The sequence below is a fragment of the Candoia aspera genome, chromosome 13 (genome assembly GCF_035149785.1).
Source record: "Candoia aspera isolate rCanAsp1 chromosome 13, rCanAsp1.hap2, whole genome shotgun sequence".
Classification (NCBI taxonomy): Eukaryota; Metazoa; Chordata; class Lepidosauria; order Squamata; family Boidae; genus Candoia; species Candoia aspera.
In genome coordinates, this window is record NC_086165.1 from 5,550,107 (window position 1) to 5,573,740 (window position 23,634).

Genomic DNA, 23,634 nt, shown 5'->3' on the forward strand with positions numbered 1-23,634 from the left:
ACCTTGCACCGTCTCTGCCGGGAATAAATATGTCCCATTTTATATTTTTGAAAAGGATTTTGAAGACAGAACTTCAATCAGGTCTTATGGTGGGTCCATAAAAGCCACCATTGCCATGCTGGCCTGTGGGGTGGGGGATCCCAAACCCATAATTGGGCCATACTGCTCTTAAAAGTAAGGTCTACTTTGAATATTTTCCAGTCTAGCCTACAGATCTGAGATTTCTTGTTTGTCCCCTTTCTAAGGACCAACCAAGTCCTACCCCCCTTAAGTTTTTCATGATGAGCCAAGGCCAGCTAGGTGCTGCTGTCCGTTTCCGTGTCTCTCAACCGTGGCAATTTTAAGATGTGTGGACTTCAACTCCCAGAATTCCCCAGCCAGCCATGGTCTGTTTAGTTCTGCTTGGCAGCAATGGTCAGTTAGGTGCTGCCCTCTAGCTGACCGTCTCTTTCTTAAGACCAATCAAAATGTGGTATACCGAGAAGCGGTGTGATCTTTCCAGGTCTGCAGAACACTTCATCAATGAAAATGTGACTGAAACAGCATGGGAAAGAAGCAAGAATCTCCAATAAATAGGCTATACCAGAGACAGGCAACCTTTTTGGGCTGGGCACAGGTTTGAAATTTTGAGAATGAATTGTGGACATGCTCCAGGAATGACTGTCGTGGGAGACCTGCCTATAGCAGACAAGGTCAGTTGCAAGACACCCGTTTTCCAGGAAGCACAATAACCCCTCTGGGATGTTTTCTACCATCCTTCTATGAGCTTGGTGGGGCCAAAGGCATTCCTGCAAATAAATATGACGTTAGAGGTTGAGACTTTAGTTTACCAACAGGATGCAGTGGTTAATGTGTTGGACTTGGACTAAGGAGACCCAGGTTCAAGTCCTCACCCAACCACAGAGCTCAAGCTGCTCCGGCCTGGATGGGTTATTTATTTATTTATTTGTCTATTTTATAAATTTGTTCACCGCCCATCTCCCCTCACGGGGGGACTCTGGGCAGTTTACAATAAAACAGGATTAAAATTCAGAACCATTCCAGATACGGTAATACAATAAAAATAAAAATAGAATAGAATCTAAATGGCTAAAAGATTTTAATCAGTCTGTGAGTGTAACAGGCCCCTCAAAATTATTTTAGGGCGCTAGCCATCCCCAGGTATAACTGTTCCCCTCCCATTCCAAGCCTGCCTACAAAACCAGGTCTTTAATCTTTTTCGAAAGTCCAGGAGAGGGGGGGCCTGTCTCACCTCTGGGGGAAGGATGTTCCAAAGGGCAGGAGCTACTGCAGAGAAGGCACGCTTCTGGGACCCTGCCAGATGGAATTCTTTTATGGATGGGGTCCATAACATGCCCTCCCTGCATGACCGGGTGGGTTATGTTCTTCCTGGCTGCGGTGCAGTTACATGAGAGTAAGTCCTACTGTACCCAAGTGAGTAGATTTTGAACAGACACCCATTAGATTCTGTGCCAAAGCGTCCCCCCTTCATATCCATGTATTCCAAACCTACATTCTGTTGTTGTTGGCCTGAGCACCAGGCTGGAGGCTCACAGACCTGGCTCTCAGAAGAGGTCCAGGGTGTGGGAACTGCATGTTGGTTCCTGTTGGGGTGTTTCTCAGGCTGCTGAGCTCCGGGGCTGCTGTTATCCCACTGGTCTCTAGCTGATGGAACGGGAAGGGAAAAGAAGGAAAGGGATTCAAAACTTCTGTGAACAGATACCAAGTGAAAATGTCCAAAATTGGGTTTGATGCTAAATTCCCCCATATTCCAGTGGATGAAATAACACAGCATGCTTAAACTTTCACAGTCAAATTGCATGTTGGCTCTGCTTGCTGGGCCGAGTCAGGACGTGTGCTTCATTCCTGATCCAGTGTGTTGATAAATTCAAAAAACCGGATCCTGTGAAAAGAACTAGTGAGGTAGACACTTGGCTGTGCCAAGGAACTCAGCAGGGAAGGGATGTAGAGCCAGTTTGGTCTAGTGGTTAAGGTGCTGGGCTAAAAACCAGGAGGCTGTGAGTTCTAGTCCCGCCTTAGGCCTGAAAGCCGGCTGGGTGACCTTGGGCCAGTCACCCTCCCTCTCAGCCCAAGAGCCAATCAGGCGTGGTATGAGAGTTCTACTCCCGCCTTAGGCACGAAAGCCAGCTGGGTGACCTTGGGCCAGTCGCTCTCTCTCAGCCCAACTCACCTCACAGGGTTGTTGTTGTGGGGAAAAGAGGAGGAGGAAGGAGTATTTGGTATGTTCGCCGCCTTGAGTTATTTATAAAAATGATAAAGGTGGGATAAAAATTAAATAAATGAACCTAGCTGCCCAGGTTGTTACAGGTAAAAGGATTAAAAAGAACAAGGGGAGAGCAGAGCTTCTTAGAGAAAAGATGGGAGAAAGCATGCGATAAATACATGCATAAACAGTCTGGTGATTGAGACACCAGACTGGGACAAGGGAGACCCACCTCACTGGTCATTGTTGTGGGGAAAATAGGAGGGAGGCAGCATTAGTACGTACACTCCCTTGAAAAACAAATATGGGGTATAAATAAAAGTACACTGAGCTGAAAAGGTAAGTGTCAGCAAAAGGTAGGTACCTGAGCACTTACCTGGGATGGAAAAGGACTCTTTGAAGGAAGGACCTTATCTCCACCAATCTTCCCCAGCCTTGCTGCTGAAAGTGACTGAGAGAAGGACACGGGGTTCCCCCTGATATTTTCTGCCTCTTGGCTGGGAAGATCCGAGACTCTTGTCTGCACAGAGCTATGTTGGAAACTTCCATCAAGGCCTCCATATCGGGAAGGTAAACTCCGAAATCCACCCCACTTACGGAGTAACATTTAAGGAAATGTTGAGAATCCCAGGAAATCTGCTCTTTCCTGAGCACTATGCAGGGATCAATGTGGTGATCCAATCTGGAGTCTCGACTGATTGAGGTTAGCAGCAGCAGGAGCCGGCTGAATCCGGTATGAAGAATCTGAAGGATCTATCATCCAAAATAAGGGGGGGAAAGCCTTTCAAAAACTAGCATTTTTCCCCACGCGTAAGGAAGTTTCTTCAGAACAGAAGGAAATGTCTCACAACCAGGACATTGAAAACAGTCCCAAATTCGTTTCCCCAATAACCACGTTCCGAAGTTCGTATGTTCCTCCCTCATGTACAAGAGCTTTGTTCATGTAACGTACTTTTGACTGAATTAAGGCCATGATCTATAAGGCAGTTGATTCTAATTTCCTAAAGTTGGTCATAAATTCACTAGATGGCTTCAGTTAGGTCATTTCTCTGCAATGCAGTTGTATAAAAGAGACCTTTCAATTTATTAAATGCTCCATGATAGCGCATCATGTAATTCAGCCAATTTTTAAACTATGGTTGTAAAAACAGGACCTTCAGTAACACATCTGTAAGTCTGGGTTTTAAATGTTTTATGTAATACTGATCAATTTATTTTATCCGTTGAACTGTTTTCTCTAATGCCAAATTTTAGATTATACTTGTACTTTGCTATTTGGGTCTTTTGGCTGTAAACAAGCTCTCTCTCTTCATTTCAAGGGAAAACGTCAACAGACTGAAATACAATAAAGCCCAGTAAGCCAAAAATGCAAAACAACGATTTGCTGATCCAGGGTTAAAACGTGCAGAAAGCGACAAGAAGAGAAAGAATGAAAAACCTGAGGAAACGGAGCAGCCTTTGGTGGACGTGAAAAAGAGAAGGTGAGCCCTGTGGGAGTTTTACTTGGAAAAGTTCTGCTAAAGAGGAGAAAGAAATAGAATGCCCAAATTAAACAAGGTAAGGTAGCAGAGATTTATTTATTTATTCATTCATTCATTCAATTTATATTGCCGCCCATCTCAAACTACTGACTCTGTTGGGAAGAGACCCCAGGAAGAAACAGGTTCACACATCCAGCCAAAGCTCATGCATGTGTAGAGGGAACATTTCACAATCAGAGAGCAGATGTGCAGAAAGCTAAGTTTTTCCAGAGGTCCAACGCGTTGAGCAAATGAGCCCAGCACTGTGCTAAAGGGGAAGTCACAAGGAAGAAAGGGGTTAAAGCAGCCTTTCTCAACCTTTTGACCCTGGAGGAACCCTTGAAATGTTTTTCAGGCCTCGGGGAACCCCTGCATGTTCAGGCTCAAATATAGGCCAGAAGTTACAAAATTATTACATTCGTTTCATGGGTAGGCCTGTCCATATGCATTCACGGTGTTCTTAAACTGGAAAATAAAGAAGGAAACTGACCTCTTTCATGTGAAGTTGCCCGAATTTGAAATAATTCTTTAAATAAATTGTGATCTCCCAGGGAACCCCCAGTGACCTCTCATGGAACCCTAGGGTGCCATGAAACCCTGGTTGAGAAACCCTGAATTAAAGTGATTAAAGAAAGAGATTATATTTCCTGCTTACCTCCTAACGATCAGTGCTGCCAAGTGGAGGTCTCAAATATAAGTGGGGACTGAGCAGCAAGAGTGTCCCCACCTGAACACCCTGGTTAGTATGCACTAACTTTCCCCATGCCAAGAGGAAGAGGGCAGTTGCTGCTATGGAAACTGTGGTGGCAACCAATCTCAGCCCTCATTTGCTTTCAGTTGTTCAGGAAACTGGTGGCTGTGAAACACAGTCACCTGCCAGATAAGGAGAAGAGAAAAGAGCCAAGAGGAGAAAGGCAAACTTTGCTGGCTGCTGGCCACTCCTGTAGCTGTGAAGAAGGGCAGTTAAATAGCAGTTGCTTTGCTCATTCATTAGGAGGAGAAAAACAATCAGAAGTCATTGTACGGCATGATGTGTCAGCATATCAACTAAAAAGCCACAAAGGAATAAACAAGTTTTGAGTTCAGTGAAGTTTGCTAGCAGACTGGATTATTAAAGCTTCCAAAAACAGTGGAGGTGGAGGAAAAAATAAAGAACAAGTTCAGTCATTACTAAGCCATAGTTTGTTTAAGATGGTTGTTGAATAAACAATTGGTGGGATTTAACATGGTTTGTTAAATAAACAATTGGCAGGGATCATACATGGCATGGAGCCATTTAGAAATCAAACAGCTGCGTTCATATATTAAGCCCAAGCCAATCACATCAACGGTTTACGTTTGCACAATGGGCCAATCCATTGTCAGCTGAATCACAATTGCTAGTTAACCCAGTTGTCTGGAGTCACAAGAGTATTAAGAGTAAAACTAACCATGCCAGCTAGACTTCATTCACAGAATACATTTCATGAGTTAAGGACTTAGCAGCTGTGTTCATACGATGTGCTAAATTTAGTTAGCCTTAACCTTGGCTTAGTGTGCAGACAAAGACCATTGGTTCAGGTACAGTTGGGCATATTGTGCAAACCCAGAAAATAGTTAATTCAGCACCCAGGTTAAGCCTGTGGTGTCTGAATGCAACCACAGAGCCTCAAGCTCATCATCTTTCTTTTTGCCCAGTCTGAATAGAGCCAGTGCGGCTTAGCCTGTTGTGCTCTGCCAAGGAGAAGGAATGCCATTGCACCAAGTGGGAAAAGTTGTCTGCAAACTGTAAAAATGGTATAAATGAATGGGGACAGCGTGATACAAATTTGCAGAAACACTTCGCAGCAGAATTTAGTTAAGCCCTACTGCCTTGAACGGTGCTTACCTATAGCTAAGTATAGAGCCAGTTTGGTGCAGTGGTGAAGGCACCAGGCTAGAAACCGGGAGACCGTGAGTTCCAGTCCTACCTTAGGCACAAAGCCAGCTTGGTGATCTTGGGCCAGTCACTCCCTCTCAGCCCTAGGAAGCAGGCAATGGCAAACCACTTCTGAAAAACCTTGCCAAGAAAACTGCAGGGACTTGTCCAGGCAGTCTCCAAGATTCAGGCACAACTGAATGGATTAAAAAAAAATAGCTTAGTAGGATAGCCATCCAACATCCTAATTTTTTTTTTATTTTTATAATATTATTCCATAATATTGGAATGGCTTCCCAGTTGACTCCTACCCCAAATGCCTTCTGGAAGCTGTTCAAAGCAGAGCTCTTCCAGAGGGCATCTATGCACTGGTCCCATCTTATTTTGGTTATAGTTTGCCTTAGTTAATGTAATTTTATGCTATATTTTAATTAGTTTGTAGACCTTTTTAATTAGTGGGCAGACCTTTCCTTTGCACACTTTGTATACTGTCCTTGCGTGTCTTTCTGTAAGCTGTCAGAGTCCGTAGGGATTCAGCAGTCTATAAATTGCACCAGTAACAACCGTAACAGCAACAGCACGTCTCCTGTGTGCCTATGCTTCCTTGCCGCAGTCCTCCAATGCCACAAAGTCGGACGCCTAGAGCAGCTGACGCCATCGACAGGAGCGACGTCCGGCCAAGCGGAGGGCATCGCGTCTGCCGCTCTAGCCCGCACGACGGCAGCCACAGAGATTCTCCTCCCGCCCCTTCGGCGCTTAGAACGGCCAAGTGCGCCTGCGCGCAGTGTCGTTTTCATCGTCGTCGTCGGTGGTGGAGAACTCCAGTCGGAGGCCTCAGAGGGGCCGGAAACTGCGGTGAGGGCCTGGGCTTGTTCGCTGCTCGGGGCGGTTGGGAGGCGGAGGAGACTCCCGAAAGCGGGGAAGAAGTGGGAAGGTTGTCGCCTGTCGCGGCGAGCCTAGTCAGCGTAGGCCAGGCCCGGCTGTTTCTGAGGGGAGCCTGAAAGGAGGGGCGGAGCTTGGCTTCCCTTGCGGGAGAGCCGGCCACGCCCCTTCAGGGCCTCACCGTTCTATTCCGCCGCCCCCCCACCCGCGCTCTGGGGCTGCCACGAACTCGGTCGCGCGGCGGTCCCGCCCAAGTCTCGCGGGAACATGGGGGCTTCGCTGCTGGCAACAGATGTGGACGGTCCCTCCCGCCCCCCGGCCGTTCCCCCGTTTCCTGAGGGCGGATGCGATCGGTTCCGCTCGCGCCCGGGACCCCCGCCCGGGAGCGGGGGTGGAGGAGGAGGAGGTAAGGGGGCCGAAGGAGCCGCGTGGAGCTGCCTCTCCGTCCGAAACCCCACCCTTTGGCTGCGTTCGCCTGCCGGTGCAGAGGCGTCCGACGGGCGCGGCCCTTGCCTCCCCCTCGGGGATCCCTCCGCCGGGCTTCGCCTGGGAAGTGGGCCGCGCCAGGACCCCCTGGGGAGAGGGCTTCGGGCGTATTCGGGGGTAAAATGGGTGCCTTTGGCTTCTGCAGGGCGTAGGGCAGCTTTGCTCCTAAACCTGCCTAAAATAATAATACTAATATGTTAAATATATAAATGCAATCGTCGCCCCGCATTTTTTTTTTCACCTTGCTCCCTGTGGAAGCTATAAAAGCGATGCTGGTGGGCCACGTCTTCCTTTCCTTTCCTTTCCTTTCCTTTCCTTTCCTTTCCTATATTTAATTTCTATAGGGCCACATCATATTTCTATATTTATATTTAATTTCTATAGCCGCCCGTCTCAACAAGTGACTCTGGGTGGCTTACAGTCATAAAAACCATAAAAGAATTAAAGTAAGTAAAAACAAAAGTACAAAATAAATACACGTGGCTGCCAAGTAAACAACCCATAGACGTTAGTATAGCCAAGAAACGGAGCCCTTCACACACACGGGGCTCCAGGGCCAGGCACATAACCAGGCCTCCGCGGTCATATGGAAGGCCCACAAGGTCGGGGACATCCTGATGTCTGAATCCAGAGGGCAGGCGCTACGGCAGAGAAGGCACGCCTTCTAGTCCCTGCCAACCGACATTCCTTGGCTGACGGGACCCGTGGCGTGCCCAGCCTACTAGGTGTTCCAGAACCATATGTTGTGGTTAGTTGGGTTTGCCTGTCTTTGTGCAAACAGCCACTGTTGTCTCTGAAACACGACTTACTGCTTTGTGCAGTGGGAACCAGTGACTCACATTTGTCTGAACTCGGCCTTTGGCTGTTTTAATTAAATGGCTTACTTCATCCTCTCTTCAGCCTTCCCCAAAACCATCCAGGTGAGTGAAACTACCAGTGTAATTTGCCCATCTGATGCACATCAGTTTTGGGAAGGCTGTTAGAAAGTGGTTGACTACCAGGGTAATCGTCTCAACAGTGGTTGCTCTTTTCAGGAGATCTGTTTTGCACAAAGGTGCATTTTGTTATTTTAGTGCCAAATACATAAAAATCCGTATCTTACATGCTGTTTTAATAATAATAAAAATTAAAAACTTGGCTTCTCAGATTTATAGATTTTATGATCATACATAGATTACTATTTTGTTGTTGGTTTTTATGTAAGCTTTTATTGTAAGGGTATGGACATTTCTCGGGGGGGGGGGAAATGAAAATCTTAGGGAAAGGACGCTATTTCAAAAATGCTAGTTTTATCTCGGAGTCATTTAACCCCAGCTCTCTGCAGGTGAGATCCTGAGAATAAATTAGAAACTAGAATCTGATTACCAAGGCTTAGTTCTCATTGGGAGTGGTGGAATTTTTTTTAACATAATTGTTTTGTTGACACTTGATATGGAAGAACAGCTGATTGGAGAGACAGCTTTGCTATATGAGTAACTATTTCCTTTTTTCCTTCTCTTTTTGGATGACTGGCCCTAAAATTTAGAATAAAATTTCTGTCTTTTAACATTAGACCCATACAACTGCTTGTCTTTATAGATACTAGTAATTTTTACTTACTTTAAATAGTTTTATCTACTATTAATTTCTTCCTTTTAGTACAAGACTTCTGCAGCTAGTCATATCTTTTGATTTTTCTAGGTCATTGTAAATTGAAATCTGTGTTAAAAAATCAAGATGATAAACGCAGAATGCCACACTCTACACTTCCTGTTTGGCAACTTTGTTGGGCACAATTAAGTTGCACGTAGAATTACAATGAGAGAGTTTTGTTCTTTAGTCTGCCTGATTCTTACCTAGTAAGGTAGGAAAAGAACGGTTTTTTTCTCCATTTTGATCTGAAATTGGAAAAGAATGAAAACTGGATGGCTAAGGCTAACTGGAGTTTAATATTTTAGAATAAAACCAGATAAACTGAAGCAATAGATTTGGGGGGTGTTTTACTGTCTGAAGCCATTTTTAAAACGTAGACAAGCGGAGGAAAAGAGGGCAAGAGTAATACAGAATAATTCCGTGATCTTGCTTTACTTAAAAATATTGGTTGGCCATGCTAGTTGAGAATTCTAGGAGTTGTAATTCCAGTATACTTTGGAGGGCATCAGTTTAGGAAATACTGTCTTAAGAAATTTCTGACTGTATTTATTTTAGCAGCTCAAAACAGTAATTGTGCTGATCTGACTTGCAGTCCTAGAAGCTGCTTGCATTACTGCTTATTTCTCAGACAGACTTACTGTATGGAAACGAATCTAGGCGGAACCGTGTCTTTGTGGTGTACATGGTGACTCTCAGTAAACGTATTATCTGGTGTCAGTTATGCTTAGGTTGTAACCTTTCCAAAAGAACCCTGTGTAAATGGGTAATATTCCTTTAACATGACTGCTCTTAGACAGTCTGTCTGTTGCTTATGTCATAAAGGTCTTTTTAGTGCCACTGGTATGAATATTCCTGAATTTGATGGTGCGCTATTCTGACTTCTTGAGGACACCCTCACACATTTTTTTTTAGCGTGGTAGGACTTTGAGGTATGTGAAAGGTGGCAAAAAGGTGTGGAATATTATGGGGGTGTTCTGCTGGAGAGGTTGTTCTTGCCTTCACACAAGTATCCCCCCTGTGCATTCAGATGCATCACTGCAAACGTTACCACTCGCCGGAGCCGGAGCCCTATATGAGCCACAGATGGAAGAAGCGGCGGTCCCGTAGCAGAGAGCACCACGAAGGAAGACCGCGGTATCCAGCCCGCCGGGATCTTTCTAGGAGATCGCGTTCTAGAAGGTGAGCTCCCTGAAACAAGTGCTCGATTGGTCCTTGACAGTGGTCTGAAAGCAGAAACCACAGATGTTTGCGTAGAGGTTCCTTATCTTCTATGTAAGTCTCTCTCGAGGATAGTAGAAAAAGAATCTGCCCGTATTCGTACGTGCCTTGTGCTGCGTAACAAACCCTCTCGGGCTTATATGCAGCTGCGGAATTTCGCTTTCACGTTTTGCGAGACTGGCAGAGAGACTCGCAGGATCGTGTCACCGCTGGAGGCAACAGAATGCTCGGCCAAGCGGACTTTTGGCTTGTCCCAGCAAAACTGCCATTGCGTTCTTAATCGCTTTCTTAGGTCAACCCACAGCTTACTGAGTCTCGAATGCTCCAAAGGAGGACACTGTTGCTATTTTGTCATTGGATCTGATTGTTTTAGATTGTTGGTTTTTGAGCATAAATTCTGATAAGGGTTCTTACCTGCATTCTCTGTTTTTGTATCGAAACTGCAGAGCATATAATGAAACGCTGGTTATCTCAGTTCTTGGTTGGGTAGACAACATATAGGTTATTTAGGAAGCACCAGGAAGCTTTCTGGATAAAATGAAAAGGATTGGGAAAGCCTAGGTATATTATTTAGAACCAGTCTATTAGTGAGTATCCACCGCTGTATGGTGTATACCAGAAAGCTTGTGACATTCCTAAGTGAACCTTCCTGCCCTCTCAACGGAAATAGACCAGTGGGCCACTGCCATTCCCACTCTTAACCTCTCCATACCATCTGTAGTTTGGTCCATGGGGTTGGAATTAAAAAGCGGAATGAGAATGAGGTACTCCTGGGGAGCTGTCTGCTACCCTTCCCGCTCTTTCAGCTGGCTCAGATTTTGGCAGCACCGTCTCGAGGTGCTGGAAGGTTGACCCCAACAGCTGCTTCAGCATAGAAATATGTCATGATTAAGAATCATAGCAACTCGTGCCCTTGCATGTTACTATGGAACTGAGGAGCCAGGCAACTTTGTGCTCAGCTTTCAATGCTGCCAGGGGTTGCCCTTGCATGGGACACAATTGGGCTCCTCCACAGCAGAGCGTGGGCTGGAAGAGATGAAATCAAAGAAGGGAGCTCAAAAGTCAGCAGTGGCCTACAATTACAGCCTGGCCAGCCTGAGGCTACTTTAGCAGTGCGCATTGAATTACCAGTATCACTTGTATGTGTTGCTTGGACTCTTGAACTAACTGAAATTGGCAAATAAGCCTTTGGATATCTCTCAAATCACCGCTGCCTCTGGTAAACAAGGTCTTCAGTGTTTCTCAACCTGAAATTGAGAGAAATTGGGAAAGGAGAATTATAAATTGCAAATTTAAAATACAAATGTAATGGCAAAAAGCAATAATAGTTAATATTTCTTGAAAGTCAAGTTGTTTTCCTTCCATGGTGTGTCACAAGAAAAGTTAAGTTATTTATTACTTTGACCTACAAGTTATTCCATTCCAAAGACTTGGAGCAGCTTACGAAGTATCAGTCTAATAGGATTCAAATTGACTGATTATGTGCCGTCATGTCCGTGTCTTCTCTTAGCAACCACAGAGTATTTCTCAGCCTCAGCTGCTTTAAGATGCGTGGATTTCAATTCCCAGAATTCCCAAGCCAGCATGCTGGCTGGAGAATTCTGGGAGTTGAACTCCACGCATCTTAAAATTGCCGAGGTTGAGAAACACTGATGTGGATAATAAGCGAATTGTTTATTATCAAAAAGTACAAACACTATTTGTGATAAACTAAAATAAAAGCCTGTGCATGAGGCACTTTGATGGAAAGCTTTATTTTGCCTCAGAACCCATTCATTTAGAATCATTTTCTTTTGCCTTCCTTCATAGGAGAATGAGGACTAAGAATTGAAAAATGCTTGGTACCATGAAATATGCTAAATTATAATAAAGCAAAGAGGCTCTACCTCGTTTTGTGCACATGTCTTTTCTGAACCAGAAACTTATTTTCATGAGTGAAAAATGTAATAGTGGTCACATTAAGCAGTAGATTTCTGTACATAGAAACTTTTGAAAAAAGGAGAGCCCACTTGATTCAGGAGGCTGAAATTTTAGCTTCAGCCTCAGTCCAAATAGGGCATGGGTTTGTACATATAGGCCATTAAGCTCTGCTCTTCTCCAAATCTTGGTTAATTGTCCTGTGTGCTACATCCTAACATCTATGTAAAGCAGCTAAACAGGGAGAAAGTTATATTTAGGCCTACTACTTTTCTGTTGTATAGTTGCTTCGTAAATCAGCCTGCCTGCCCACTCAGTCTGGCCGTCTCTCCTCTGACCTGCTATTGGCAAGTATTAACCATTAAACTCTACCACTTGATTATGGCTTCAAGGTGTCTTCCTGCAGAAACAATAACGTGAGAAGTATTTCCCAGAGCAGAACTTTCTAGAGATAAGCTGCCACAGCTGAAAGGATCCTGTTGCTAGTTAACTTCCTTCTGACCTCAGAAGATTATAGATAACTTAAAGAAAGGCCTGATTTTATTGCATGAGGAAATATATGCAGGTGAAATGGGAGAACAGAGGAATAATGTAGGAAGGCTTGTCATTCTTATAATCCCAATGAAGCATACCTCCCTGGTGCTGCTGGATGCCATTCTTTTGTTTTTGCTTAGGATAGTTTTTTTAATAGAACCACAACTTCAGAATTAATTGATTGATTGATTGATTGATTAATTAATTATATCCCCCCCAAATTCCAGCTTGGTTACAAAAACGTGCTGCTGCATCCAATGATGTCATGAGACCTAAGTGTTACATAATTGGCGGGTGCATCTGCTGAGCAGGCAGTAAGATTTTTGTGTGAGAGTTATTTTGGGCAGCTGCTCTAAGTGCATTGGCAGCAAGTAACATCCTGTGTCAAGGGTTGCCATTTTTCCCTCCCTTTTCTATTTGTAATCAGACTTCTGTTTGCCATTCAGCCAGGAGAGATTGCCTTACCAGAGAGGGTACCGAGAGAGGACCGACAGCGAAGTCCACAAGTTTGAAGAGCAAAGCCCGTCTTTTGTAGAGGACTATTACTCTGCCCGTCGTTCACGTCATCACCGGAGATCTCGGGACCGAGAGCGTCACCGGACCAGGAAGCACCAGCATCGTTGTCGGAAACGCAGGACCAGGTCTTGTAGCAGTACCTCCTCGGTGAGTAGCATCCAAAATGGGTTCAGGAATGTCTAGGGTCTAATTGTATTCTAGCTCTTTTTCAGCTCTGATTAACATTGGGTGAGTACTTCTAATCGCTATCTCTTTTCTTTCAGTATGGTTCTCAGTTAAGGTTTCTTGTCTTGGGCGACCCTGGTTATGTTAGGCTTGGTGACACAGCTGTGAAAAGCTGCAGTGGACGAGGATCAAGTGTGTGTTTTTCAAGATGAAGTGGGAGGTGATGATCCAAGGGGTGTTTGTGCACGTGATTCAGAACGGCTGTACTGCATCCTTTGTTTTTCACCCTTAAGCGTCTACTCGATAATATGCATGGTGACGCTTGGTAGTTGCGTTCAGGGACCCAGGCTGTCTCTCTGCCTTTGTAAAAGGACATTTTTACCAGCGCTCTAGCCTTTGTTGGCCACAGTCAGGTTGTGTTGGACTTGGCTGAAAAACTTGACTTCTTCTCATGCAGCCCTCTTGGTGATAATTCTGGTGAACTCTATATCCTGCTGAGCATATAACAAGCCTGAATAATTTGTGACCCACGCAGCCTCCTAGTTATGTATGGCAGCCTACCAAGGACTCAAAGAACTCCAGATGGTGGGAATTTGAGTACCTGCTGGGCAGTAATACCAGGCTACAGCGTACGTTCAGCTTGTGGGAGGTTTTGGAAACATACGTCCAGGTTTCCTGGCTTTAGCTTTGGTTACAACTATCTTCTTATTTAATGTTATTTTTATTAAATTAAGAAGTAGTTCCCAAATCTCATCCATGTATTGGCTGTACCCACCAACCTGCAAAGAAAGGAAACAAGTAATTTAGCAACAAAAGAGAGCAGTGAATATTAAGGCGCATGTACGACTCTGCTTTACTGGTTCACATACTTCACAGGTATCTAAAGCTGGAAATGCGGTAATTGCTATGTGCTCTTAAGCACATAGCAAACGAAGGGAGTTCTGTTGATGGTTTGAAGCAGTCCGTCATCTTTCCTTATCCTGTTTTTCAATTACACTTGCTAATATCTTAAACCTGAGGTTAATCACTGTAAGTCTCCCCTGTTCCTCTAGATTCCTCTTCTTGGAATTTGTCCCATAAGTATGATTGCAGTGTTTATGGAGTTTGCTTGGTGTGACCTAAACAGTTCTATTTTGTTAACTTTCTTTAACATGCTTAAGGATCTTAAGATTACCTCAGCTTTTCTCTGTTCCAACCACTTTGTCTTAGACAATGTGCCTAGTTGTTCTTCAGTGGAAGGGGATGGGAGGGGAAACAAGGGAGTGCAGACTTGGAGCCTGTAACCTCTTTCTGCAGCTCAGTCTAAACAAGCTATAACCTTTTGCAATTGAAAGGTTATAATAAAATGGTGATTGGGATAATTCTTAATAATAGTGGAACTCTTGCTTGGCTATTTCTCCCCATTCCTTCAGTAGAACCTAGTAACAGTGAAGGACTCATTTTCCATTTTTTCTTCTTCAAGAGTGTCAGAAGCTTTCCTGAGAATTGGGTGGTGTGGGGCTGATCTTCCGTAACCTAGTTGGCTTTTGGTCCTTTTATAGAACAGTCATCAGCAACATTTTAAAATGTTTTATTCCCACATTGGACATGGCTACCGTCTTTAGACTTCTTCTAAGCTTGATTTCTACTCAGAATTGAAAGCAAGCAAGGGATTAGACCAGACTTGTAGTGGTTTCCATCTGATCAGGCTGGAATTGGAGGGTCCCTGCAAAACTGAGCAGCCACTGGGATAGGAGGGGGCAACGCAGGCTTCTGCTGACATGTTTTGGGGTTGCCCATTATCACGGTTGACGATGGAGAAGCTGCTCTCATTGAATCCTCCTTCCTGCGCGGCTCGCTGTATCTTCCCTTAGTGATTAAGAGGTGGCAGCTGATGCCTTTGGGAGCATGCCCAGTCTCTGGGCACATCCCAGCTGCTGCTCCCTGCTCACGAACTGCGGGCACTCCTGCTGCGAGGCTCCAGCACTTGCCTTCCATAGCTAATCAGTTTCTTTACATACCTGTAGCTGTTTTTTTTAACCTTTGTTTTGAAGTCGGTTTGTGTCTTGACGTGTCCCTTGCAATATCCCTATCGTTATATATGCTGTGTGCCTTATGAAATGCTGGGATCTGGAAAATCCAACCACCGACGCATCGTCGTCTCTCCGCCTTTGAATGACAACTCAATCTGCCAATCGGAACTGCCCGCTGTGTGCGATTGGTCGGATGGCGTTTCGGGGGGCGGTGTGTACAGAGAAGCCAACAGAGCAATAAGCGCAGCAGGAGCGTGGAAGATGACAAGGAAGGTCACCTGGTGTGCAGGATCGGCGATTGGCTCCAAGAGCGATGTACAGCCACCTTTCGTAAAACTTTACCTCTCTACTTTCTATCCCCATGTTAGACGAGATCGCTCTCAGTGTACGGGAGGGGTCTCTAATGTTTACTGCTTATAAATGGACTGAACAGTAATTGCTTGAGGCAGAAAATAGACACTTGTGTATTAAAGAGTGTAGCAGTGAGAGCCTTTCTTGAGACTTGAATGCTGTGAAATTGCAGGACCTCAGCCCTGCCCATCCCCAGCGCTCACATCTGCATTTGTTTTCTCTCCTAGATGAAATTGTTGGGAGCCTCGGTGAAGGGACTTTTGGCAAAGTGGTGGAGTGCGTGGACCACGCCAGGTATGAGCTTGGATTCCTGGTCTCAGTGAGTTGAAACTTACAATGGCCACGTTTTCTTGCCCTGCTGAAGCCAGCCGGATCTCTCTCGTGACGCTTCTGAAGGGACACAGTCTCACCAGCTGGCATCAAACCTGCCCTTATTTCTTCAGGAGCGGCACAGAAGCACATTCACCATTGCCTTGGAAAAGGAGTGGCAAGGCTTCACAACGTCATCGGCCACTTCCCCATTGGGCATCCCAGGGAAAGGGGGAACAAGAAAATTGGCAGTGCTGCAAGCAGAACTAGCATTTCCAAGTGAATTTGATGGCCCCCCACCCAAGCGCTGTTGGCATCTTCCTGCCAAACCCCACCACAACACAACTTCTGTCCTACTGGCCCTTGCTTGGCCTCACTTTTCTCCCTCTGTTGCCCACAGGACAACAGAGAGTGTGCCACAAAACTTGCCCTCACAGCTTTCCCCCGGATTCTCAGATCAGCCGACCCCAAACGTCCCAGGAGAACTAAGACACTCACGCCCTCCTTGCTGGCCTTTCATGAAGAGGGAGAGCCGCAGTGAAGGAGGCGGTCCCAAGACACCCCTCAGGGGAGACGTGTCTGGGAAGTGAGAAAGGAGAGTGAAAGGAAGCATGCAGGCAGTCGAGAGCATACTCCCGGTGTCAGGATCCACAGCCAGGAATGGCAGTCCCCCCAGAGCAAGGCAGCAGAAAGCAGGGCTATCCCCAAGCATATGAGGGTGCTTGTTAATGCTTTCAGTGTTTAGGAGATGGCTTGGTGTACCTCTGCAGCCAGCGACTGTTAGACTGGGTACAGCAGCTGCCAGGACTCTGGTAGTCATTTCTGTAACCGGGACCCTGTTTTTCTGCTGCTCTATAACTCCAGTTCTTTTTCTTGGAGGCATGACCCAGTGGAATTGGCTTGTGTCATGTGAATGACCTGGCTGACAGGGGAGGCCCTTTTAAGTGAAAACCAACCCAGAGTTGGTTCATACTGGCATTTACATGACACACGGAGCCCATCCACGAGCAAGGTAAGTGCACGGGGTGAACCCTGCTACGATGTTTCTGATAATGGGGTTAGACTGAAAGAAAATGACAGACCTTGGCTCTAGAAGGTGTGGGGGGGGTGGGGGGGAAATGGTAAATAGAGAACATCTTTCACAGGGTTTTCCAACTGTAGTTCCCAGGTACCTGGGGAGTACCAAATTGGAGAAGGTGCCGTATCAAATAAAAATCGGAGAGGGGCAGCAAAATAATAACCAGGCAAGAATAGTATATTACAAAGGGTTTCTATCCCAGGTTGGTTGGTGGGTTTTAAAGAAATATAGCAGACTCATAAAACCTGTGCAAAAGTTGCCATAATTAAAACAGCCAAATAGGTGGACCGAAAGAGCAGTGCATGTGAAACCCAAGTAAATCTGGGCCAAGCACAGTGAAAATTAGCAGAGAGCAGAACCTGGAAAGGCGGGCCAGAGGAAAGCCAAAAAGTCTCTTGTCTTTCAGCTGATCGGTGACCTGTGGAAAAAGAACTGCTGTTCTTCAGCAATCCACGGTTTGGATGAGGAGGAACGAGCTTAGCTCGAACCTGAGCAGGATGGGGTGGGTGTGGATCGAAGGCCTTCCGTGCCCAGAGGTGTTCTGCCTCTCGCTCCGGATGGGGTCTGCTCCCCCATACCAGGCTGGTTTGCAGCCTGGCGATTCTGCTAAACTTACAGTTCTTGCTTGACCAGCAGACGGAGGCTGTGGGCAGGAGAGCCTTTGCGCAATAACGCCTTGTGTACCTGTTGCGTCCTTTCTTGAACCAGGAGACACAATGTGGGATCTAGCGTCCTCATCACCTCACGGTTGGACTATTGCAATTTGCCCTGCATGGGGCTGCCCTTGAAGTCCATGTAGATTGGTATAGCATGTAGCTACGGGGGCATCTAAATTCACCCCATGACACTTACCTTGTTGGAGTTGCATTAGCTACCAGTCAGCTTCTGTGGGCAATACAAGGTGTTGGTTGTTACCTTTAAACCCCTACATAGCCCAGAGCTTGAGTATCTTCAAGGCCCCCTTCTCCAAGGTGAATATGCCTGTCCATGGAGAGGCGGCTTGCTGAGGATCTTGACCTCGAGGGAATTTTAACTGCAGGGACCCCCTTAGCTGACTTCTCAGCGGTGGCCCCTCAGTGCAACAGCTTGCCTTCATACCTCTGGACTGACACCACCCTGAATTTCCACAGGGTTGATAAAACACAGCTTTTCAACAGGGCGTTTGGGGACATTAAGATGACGCGCCTCTGGTGGATGGTCCTGCTACTGTTCATTTGAATGCTAGCAAATGAATACTAAAATAATGAAATAATCCAATTACCTTTCCCATCTGTGAGTGCTTCGTCATAAAGAAACAGCGTCATTAAGTCACATGAAATGTCTCCGGGCCTCAAAAGGATATGAAGAGGGCCTTCTGGCAGTGAGGTAGACAAATAGTTAAAGCATAGTCCCTTTGTCAGAGCTTTATGATTTAATAATTATGATCCTTGACCTTTTATTTTTTGTTCTGTCGCCATGGAAGCTTGAACTGAATGAAAGGGAAGAGGGATTTGTTTCTCTTGTTTGGAGTTTTTATTGAATAACCAAAACACCAAATTTAATTGCAGCCGCTTCCTTATAGGGATTTCTGCTGTTATTATCTAACGATCCCCCTTTCTCTCCTCTTTCTCCACCTGCTCCACAGAGGCAAATCTCTGGTAGCTTTGAAAATCATTCGAAATGTGGGCAAATACCGTGAAGCGGCCAGACTAGAAATTAATGTCTTAAAGAAAATTAAAGAAAAAGACAAGGAAAATAAACAGTAAGTGTTGCTGCTAGAGTATATGTTGCATGTTCTTTTCCAGAGGAGGAGGCTGGGACAAACTTCAGGAAAATTGGAGAGGAAAGAAACATGAAATGAGGCAGCTCTCTTAACCGGGCAGTGGAAGGAGAGAATCAGAATGGCCCCCCTTCATGGATTGCTGGAAACTAGAATCAAGTAGCGCTCATTCCAATGTTTCTCAGCCTCGGCAACTTGAAGATGGGTGGGCTTCAACTCCCAGAATTCTGGGAGTTGAAGCCCACCCATCTTCAAGTTGCCAAGGCTGAGAAACACTGGCTTATTCTATCAATTCCTTTGATTTTAGCTGCTGAGGAAGTAGATACTTTTACATGCTTATGCATAAATACCTTTTGTACCCTTCTATTCTTATTTTATTCTTATGCAGTAAGTCCCGCCCACCCTCTCACAGAAGCTACATTTAAGTTGATTTTACTTCTCCCCAATTTCCCACCAACATTAACCTTTAGGTTCTCTTTGATGGAGTGAAGGGTGGGGGTGAATTCTTAAAGGCAACCCCCTAGAGCAAGATGAGATGGTAATTAATTATTGGGAAGAACTGGGCAGTACTGCTTCTTTGGCAGCCAAATTTCCACCCCCCCTCTGTTCTTTTCCTCCTTGGGTCCAGCTTGTGTGTCTTGATGTCAGATTGGTTCAACTTCCATGGCCACATGTGCATTGCTTTTGAGCTCCTGGGCAAGAACACCTTTGAATTTTTGAAAGAGAATAACTTCCAGCCCTACCCCCTTCCACAGATAAGGCACATGGCCTACCAGCTCTGCCATGCCTTGAAATGTAAGTGTTACCCGTGGTTAAGGAAAAAGAAAAAAGAAAGATCTTGGTCTTCTCTGTGCTTGGGAGGAGTGGGGTTTGGGCTATTCACCAGTCCATCCTGCGTACCTGGCAGGGTTCTAAGTATAATGGCCGATGGACCAAAAGTCACCCCAAGGTTTTCATGGGAGATTGTCTACCTGGACGTGATGGCATAAGATCGAATAGGCGCACCGCGAAACCAGATGGGGAGGGGAAGAAAAACTCAGTCTCTTAAAGTTTCATAATTTTAGGATGATAACTAGGCTGAATGTCGCCCTTTCAAGTATGGTTTTCTTTCAAAGCACCTAAATGCTCCACAGTGTCTTTAAAAACTGTCCGCAGGGCAGCTATTTCTAAATAGATATTCCAGGAGTTAAGCTCATATAAAGGATTCAGCTCTGGGCTAAAGTCTGTAACTACAAAGCTGAGCTTATTGAAACGTCTCCTCCCATTTTCCTGCAGTTCTGCACGACAACCAGCTGACCCACACGGATCTCAAACCTGAAAACATCTTGTTTGTAAACTCGGAATATGATAGCTTGTACAATGAGAAAAAGGTGGGTTTTGTTTAAATATGAAGATCAGCCTGTTGCTTTTACTAGAAAACGAGGAATGTCAGTTGCAGCTGCAGTTGGGAGTGGTTTATCAGGACACTCATATTCATAACAGCAACTTTCCCAGATTTCAGAAGCTTTGAAGGCTATGTAAAGTTGCCACCCCTCCCCCTTTATCTCTGATTCTTACTATATAGGAGGGTTTTTTTTTCCCCTGACGTTCAAACATTGAGCCATCTAACATCTTGTTAGCTTTGGGGACTTGTATAATCCAGGCAGCAGATGGTCATTTTCCACCGAATCAGAAGGAAAAACAGTGGCTATTTATAGAGCACTCCCTTGAGAATATCACACTTTTGAGAAGGCGACTGAATGGGCCGGTGGGCTCTCTTGTCTTACAGAACTGTGAGGAGAAATCCATCCGGAACACATGCATCCGGGTAGCGGATTTTGGGAGTGCCACTTTTGACCACGAGCATCACACCACTATAGTGGCGACTCGGCACTACCGCCCCCCAGAGGTGATTTTGGGTGAGTTGACTGTGAAGAATGTGGCACTCGCTTTCCTTTTGATTTTTGCATTAAGCTAGTTTGCTAAATAGTTAATCTACAAAAGCAGGAAGCAAAGCACCCGAAATAAAAAGAACGGGAGCAATTGGACATAAAGACTGAGTAGGACAGAGAGGGAACACCACCTTTTTAGACATCGGTTGTGATCACTGGTTTATGGAAGTTGACATCCGTTCACTAACTAAGGCTCGGGTGAAAAGGTGCTGTGAAAAACAAGTGCTGATTCCATATCTTTTGCAGAGCTGGGCTGGGCACAGCCTTGTGACGTCTGGAGCATTGGCTGCATCCTCTTTGAGTATTACCGGGGATTCACACTTTTTCAGGTATATGAATGTCAGTGTCTTTGGATACATTCAATTTATTTATTTTCTTCTATGTTAACGGCTGAGCATTTTGACACATTTTTAATAGTGTTTTGTAAACTACAAGTAGCCCTTGCATAACAACAGTAACTGGGACCGGGAACTCCATCTCTAAGCGATGCAGTCACAAAGTGCAATGTTACATGACTGCGTCACTCTGTGATGGCAGTCCTGGTTGCCATTTTTAAGCAAATCGCTGTGGGTCATTAAGTAAGGACCTCACATGATTGCAACTTCCAATTTCCTGCCGGCTTCCCCCTTGACTTTGCTTGTTGGAAGCTGGCTGGGAAGGTCTTAAATTGCAGTCATGTGACCATGGGGTGCTCTGATGTCATAATTGTGTGCCAGTCACCAAGCATCTGAATCGCGATCATGTGGCCATGGGGACACTGACAGCCACAACTGCAAGGACCAGTCATAAATACCCCTCATTCAACACCATCATAACTTCGAACAGTTGCTGGACGAGTGGCCGCTAAGCGAGGACTACCTGTAATTGTCCTTGCCTATCAATTGCTAGGATATATGTATTGTATCCATTGTTTTGGTGTCATACGGCTGACTTTGGCAGCCTTCATCCTCTTGTCTACTTTGGACATGAAGAAGAGACGAGCTTGTCTTTTCATCTCCTTTCTTGGAGCAAATGAGAAAAGAAAAATACGCTGAGCCTGCTTTTTTTGTGTTGACTGAGTAGAAATGACTATTTTGTTTCCCTTCACAGACTCATGAGAATAGAGAACATCTAGTAATGATGGAGAAAATCCTTGGCCCAATCCCACAGCACATGATCCGCAAAACTCGGTAGGACTGCTTGATTCTAAGTTTGGTCTTTTCAGGAGCAGGAAGTAGGCAGTCATCATCTTGGGCAGGTAGATCAGCCAGAGGTGATTTGTTGACATCAGATGTTTGTCAAGGTTTTCTGGAAAAGCAACACACCTATGAGGAAGCACCAGACCTGTAGATGACAGATTTGTTTACACAATGTAGTCTTCGTGTGTTGTAGGACAATTTCTGCTGTGGTTGTAAGCACTTGGGAAAAAATTAATTTTGTGCATGCTTTCGAGAGGTAGCCAATCTTGTTTGTTTCCTCCCTTAAAGGTAGTTTTGTGTGTTTCTCTCTTCCTTTGTTTGCAATCAGGAAACAGAAGTATTTTCACAAAGGAGTTTTAATATGGGATGAGAACTCTTCTGATGGAAGATACGTGCAAGAGAACTGCAAACCACTACAGGTAAAAGCCAGGGTCTGCAGTTGGAAAAAAAAGCTTTTAAGGAAACAATTTCCTTAATTCAAGAAAAGTAAAAACAATGGACTTTTACCTGAATTTGTCTTTCATTACGCCCCTGCAACAGGAAAGCCAGCAGAGATGTTTACTTTTCTGAAACCATTAAGGATTTGGAAGTAGTGCTGCTTACATCTCATTTTTTTCTGAACCTTTTGGTAATATTAGGCTGGCAGATAATGGGGTCCATTGGCCGGGAATGTCTTGTAAATTCAGAAGTAAATATTAAGTCTGTACACCCTAAAATGAGCTGAAAGTGATAATTAAACATCTTGCTTCTTATGCCCTGAAAGCCAGAAGATAGGCTTGTATAAATTATACGTATTAATCACCTGCCCAATTCCATTAGGTGAGGTCCTGGTTTGCTGCTTTAAAGGTTCCCTCACTGAAAACTTCCTATCTTGCCTGCTGTTACTACTGTAACATTTTTAAAGCAGGGGATTATTCCCTATATATTATAATTCCCCTTGTATCACACACACACAAAATTGCAGTATTTCAAGGGGCTGCAGGTTACGCACCTGCCCTTCAAACAGCACTTACGTACCCGGATGCTCTCTCTCTGCCCAGACGTACACGCTCCACGATTCCTCTGAACATCTGCAGTTGTTTAGTCTGATGAGGCAAATGTTGGAGTTTGACCCTGCGCAGCGGATCACGTTCGCCGAAGCCCTGCTCCACCCCTTCTTTGCCGGCTTATCTCCAGAGGAAAGGCGGCTGACTTGCAGAGATTCAAGCCGCGATTTAAGCAGATGACGGCCGGGAAGAGGAGGGGCGGTCACAGCAGGACATGTAAATACGCTGAGATTGGTCTGACCTCTGTGGGGAACAACTCCAACTCCAAGAATCCCCGCATAGCACCATGGACTGCGGTGTTGGTGCGATCTCAGATTGGACACCGGGCAGGAGAGGGGAGTGGGACTGCAGCCCAGAAGCACAGATTTGTCTCATATTTATATGTTGTAAAGTTCAAATAAAGTGTTTCATATTGTTTGATAATTTACTTGTATGACTGTGTCTAGCTATTTTGACTTCCTATGAATGAGCTTCTACATTTAACAATAAAATGGTGGTTTTTTTAATCTTGCGACAAATCTGTTCCGGGAATTTATAATGTAGTTTCTTCCCTTGCTGGCTGTGTATTAAGTCCCTTTTTTCTTTGTAAAGAGCAACATCCAAGTATGGAGATAAGGTCTTGTGCTTTGGAGTATTTGGTCACTCCACGTTTTGTGGCTAATTCAGCATTAAATTGTGAAAGATGACCTCAAAGAAGCATGAAGCTAAAGTGCAGCTTAACCACCTGAACAACCTAAGCCAATATTCACTGTCAACCTGCAAAGCTTAACTAAAAATAATTGTTTTGGAGAAAGCGCGCGTGTGTATACGCCAAAAGTCAGGCCCCATAGGCCAATCACAACGTGTTTTATTGTTTTTTTTTAGAGAGACTGTTCTGTACTTAGGAATGTTCAAAGGTTAGGCATCAAACAAAAGTATTTAAAAGAAAATGGCAACCAATTCAAACATTTAATTTACATAATAAATTGTCTCTGGGGCC

The 23,634-nt window shown here is 45.0% G+C and overlaps 1 protein-coding gene across 3 annotated transcripts; it reads left to right on the forward strand.

The window, feature by feature from the left end:
• The first annotated feature begins 6,439 nt into the window (after positions 1-6,439).
• CLK3 (CDC like kinase 3) lies at positions 6,440-23,082 on the forward strand. 3 transcript variants are annotated; one of them, XM_063314250.1, is made up of 14 exons: positions 6,440-6,496; positions 9,669-9,820; positions 12,061-12,127; positions 12,761-12,973; positions 15,225-15,318; positions 15,582-15,648; positions 18,366-18,482; positions 19,129-19,295; positions 19,776-19,870; positions 20,269-20,398; positions 20,678-20,760; positions 21,521-21,600; positions 21,938-22,028; positions 22,650-23,082. In XM_063314250.1, the coding sequence occupies exons 2-14, from the start codon at positions 9,669-9,671 to the stop codon at positions 22,833-22,835; spliced, it is 1,542 nt and encodes a 513-aa protein (XP_063170320.1). In that variant the 5' UTR covers positions 6,440-6,496; the 3' UTR covers positions 22,836-23,082. The 3 variants fall into 3 exon arrangements, with proteins under 3 accessions (XP_063170320.1, XP_063170319.1, XP_063170321.1); XM_063314249.1 differs by lacking the exons at positions 6,440-6,496; positions 12,061-12,127 and having other exon boundaries at positions 12,757-12,973; XM_063314251.1 differs by lacking the exons at positions 6,440-6,496; positions 9,669-9,820; positions 12,061-12,127; ... (1 more) ...; positions 15,225-15,318; positions 15,582-15,648 and having other exon boundaries at positions 18,193-18,488.
• The last annotated feature ends 552 nt before the right edge of the window (positions 23,083-23,634 follow it).